The sequence below is a fragment of the Chenopodium quinoa genome, unplaced genomic scaffold (assembly GCF_001683475.1).
Source record: "Chenopodium quinoa cultivar QQ74 unplaced genomic scaffold, ASM168347v1, whole genome shotgun sequence".
NCBI lineage: Eukaryota > Viridiplantae > Streptophyta > Magnoliopsida > Caryophyllales > Amaranthaceae > Chenopodium > Chenopodium quinoa.
Genome location: NW_018742684.1, coordinates 3,179,179 through 3,182,582, shown reverse-complemented (window position 1 = coordinate 3,182,582; position 3,404 = coordinate 3,179,179). Strand labels below are relative to the sequence as shown.

Genomic DNA, 3,404 nt, shown 5'->3' with positions numbered 1-3,404 from the left:
TCTCTTTACCTCGTATGAGAATCAGGTTAGCCTAGTTGGTTGGAGACTCTCCTTCCACCCCTGTGAGAGGGGCTCGATTCTGGTTGTCCAAATTATCTTATTAAAAATATTAAATAACCTAATTTCTCACAACTAAATAGAAACGGAGGAAGTAATAGACGTTAAATGGCTAATTTGCTTTAACAATGGTAAGTGTTTTAGTTTCAAAAGAAAAAGCTGTACCATAACTGTTGCCCAAAGGAATTACTATTAATTTGAATATTTGATATTGCGAAGATAGAAATTAATTCCATTGATAAATAGAAATTAGATTTATGTTAAATTGATTGACCTAGAACGGCTTGAAGCCAGTATTTGTACATTTTTTTTTTGTTACTAGAGATGGCAAATTGGCAATAATAGAAGTATGTGTTTTAAGTGTCACTAAAAATACAATTTCATCCATTGAATAAATTGCTCAATTGAGCAACAAAGGTTAATTACATAAACATCAGATCAAAACCTTAAACAATTTCTCTAAGTTTTGAATCTTTTGATTTTACCAAACAAAAATTATATTCAACTATTCTTTCACCTTTTTTCAAAAGTATTACAGAAATTAGCTACTTTCTAAAAAGGAACACATAGAACCTTAGGCCGCAACTCTATATCAGAAGTAACAGGCAAAATCTCAAGCTTGCAATCAAGTTTGAATAATTGATCAACATTATAATCATCTCCACAGTTGATATTATCTTGGATGAGAGCCAATAGAACCCGCTCGAGATCGCCGCCGTCGGCCCATCCATGGATCTTGGCTTTGATAAGCATTGGATTACTTGAGATCATATCATATGCTGGAAAGTTGAACCTTGGCATAACATGGTCTTCTTCTCTTAGCCTTAAGGAAGCGCAATAATCTCCAATTCCATCTCCTAAATAGATGAACTTATTGTTTCCATGTTCACATAATAGCCTTTTTATCACTAAACCCTGAGATTAATTTATAACATATAATTAGACATCAACATATAGTAATTAATTTATTAAGGTTTGGTAAAAAATCGTTAATTACAAAAGATAATTACCTTGCACATGTTTGGAGGGCAGGGGTTACTGCATCCATGAGGAGATTTAGTAAAATCGTGTATCGGCAAAATCCTTAATCTTCCTTCTCCATCAACATAACCCGGATTCGTGTTAATCTCCGAGAAACAATCCTTCAACCCAAGATGATCTAGTATGGTCTCGATGAAGAACATATTTGCGTCACTTACAATTCTCAAATCACACCTACACGTAAATAAACATTCAAAATTTAGTCATAACATTAATAATTTTAAAAGCATATCAAATATCAACATGACTATAAATTTTAAGAACGTATCAATTATCAACGTGACTGTAAATTCCAGACAAAGAGAACATAAACTAGAGAAATTTAAATTACCCTGCAGCGTGGGCGGCTTTGATTGCGGGAACGACACGAGGATGAATCGGAACTCTTTTCAAGACTCGTGCAATATCATCGATTGTTACGCCTTGTGTATGCATTTCTTTCATCAATGTATCCTGTTACATGATCAACAAAACATAAGTACAATATGTCAAATCTCATGAACAAAAGAATAAAAACAGAGGAAAAACATAAATTTAATTCAATCGAACAAAAAACTAACCATCATAGTGTTCCAAGGAATGATTTTTACGAGTTGATCGAAGAGTTGTGTATAACCCAATTCATCAACAACCCAATTATCACTATCACAGTCGATAATCGTTTTATCGAAGTCGAAAACCACCATTAATCCCTCCATTGCTTACAAAAATTACCAAGAACAAACTCAGAAACTTTGAAGAATTGATAGATTTTTTTTTGTTTGTGGGTAATAAATCTAAAGGTCCCAAGTATTTATACTTCGAAAACTTTCCCTAAGGAATATACTGTAGAATATTTTGATATTCTGAGGGTTATTCTGAATCGTTGGATGAGGTGTGACAATCTAATCCAAGGGTGTAAAATAGACGGTTTAATTAAGGAAGGTATTACTTAGGTAGATTTTTTTTTTTTTTTTGAAGGAATAATTAGTTAGATTATTACTACGTAAATTAAATGGGGAAATAAGATAAGTAAAATGCGCGGGAATATGAGGGAATATGCTTGATGAGGCAGATATCCTGATTTGAGTGGAAGTATACCCGATTTCCTAACAAGATATAAAGAGGATAATAGAATATTCTCAGTTTTGTTCTGTGGAATAATGAGATTCTTCTAAGTGTTTTTTATAAGGGTTAACTTGGGGAATTTATTTGTTCTTTCGTTACCTCCAAGGAATCTATGCTCTTTAGTCTTTACTTTACCATCAATTAAGTGACAATTCGAATGGACAATTCTGCTTAAAAAAAAAAAAAAGATAATTCTAACATAGACAGTATACCGAGCATGGATTTTTTGACCCAAAGTTATACTTGTTGCCTTGTAGGTATGCATTGCATGATTTGGATCGGGCATCATACGTCCAAATCTTACATACTCTCGTTTTGTTTTCAAATAAGGTAGATTTTTAAAATATTACATGGATAATGTTATATGTAGATCTAACTCTCTAATGGTTATATATAAGTAAAGCTGTCAATTTGGGTAAACGGGTCGGGTTTTGGTCGGGTAAGAGTGGGTCGGGTCAACTCAGATTAATTCCATAACCTATGCGGGTCGGGTTTGGGTTGGGTCATGCTTGAGTCGGGTCACGTCGGGTCATACTTCTTATCGGGTTTGGGTTGTGTCATGCTTGAGTCGGATCACGTCGGGTCATACTTCTTATCGGGTTTAGGTCGAGGTAATCGGGTTACATTCGGGTCAGGTGAACAATAGGTCGGGTTTTCACGGGTTATGGTAATTCTCCGGTTCGAGTTGGGTTCAGTTCAAGTCAATAATTTGCGGATTAGAATCAGGTCGGATCATTCTCGGGTTTGAGTCGGGTTTGGTTCAAGTCAATAATTTTCGGGTTATAATCAGGTCGGGTCATTTTCAAGTTGGGTCATTCTTGGGTTCAAGTCGGGTTTGGTTCAAGTCATCAATAATTTGCGGGTTATAATCAGGTTGGGTCATTTCCAAGTCGGGTCATTCTCAGATTCAAGTCGGGTATTTCCTTTGACTATAATATATATGGCAATATACTAGGGAATTATAGTCTATAATTTAGGAAGATAATTATCTCCTTTGACCATACAACAAATATATATTATATTTAACTCTTAAATTTGAGGATGATGCTCATCCTTTCTTTAATTTTGCTGGTTTGGACCGACTTGGTCTCCTTAGACAAAATGCTTTAATTAACAGTAATAAGGTGGTCTAAATTGCATTTAAGGTGATTTGAAATCGGGTCATAAATAATTTGGGTTGAATTTAGGCCGGGTCAATA

General features: G+C 34.5%; 1 protein-coding gene across 1 annotated transcript; it reads right to left on the bottom strand.

The window, feature by feature from the left end:
* Positions 1-418: 418 nt before the first annotated feature.
* Positions 419-2,355, bottom strand: LOC110722829 (inorganic pyrophosphatase 1-like). The gene is made up of 4 exons (XM_021902128.1): positions 1,659-2,355; positions 1,430-1,551; positions 1,068-1,272; positions 419-972 (listed from the first exon to the last, which is right to left on the bottom strand). Exons 1-4 carry the CDS (start codon positions 1,794-1,796, stop codon positions 610-612), a joined length of 828 nt encoding a protein of 275 aa, XP_021757820.1. The 5' UTR covers positions 1,797-2,355; the 3' UTR covers positions 419-609.
* Between the last annotated feature and the right edge of the window lie 1,049 nt (positions 2,356-3,404).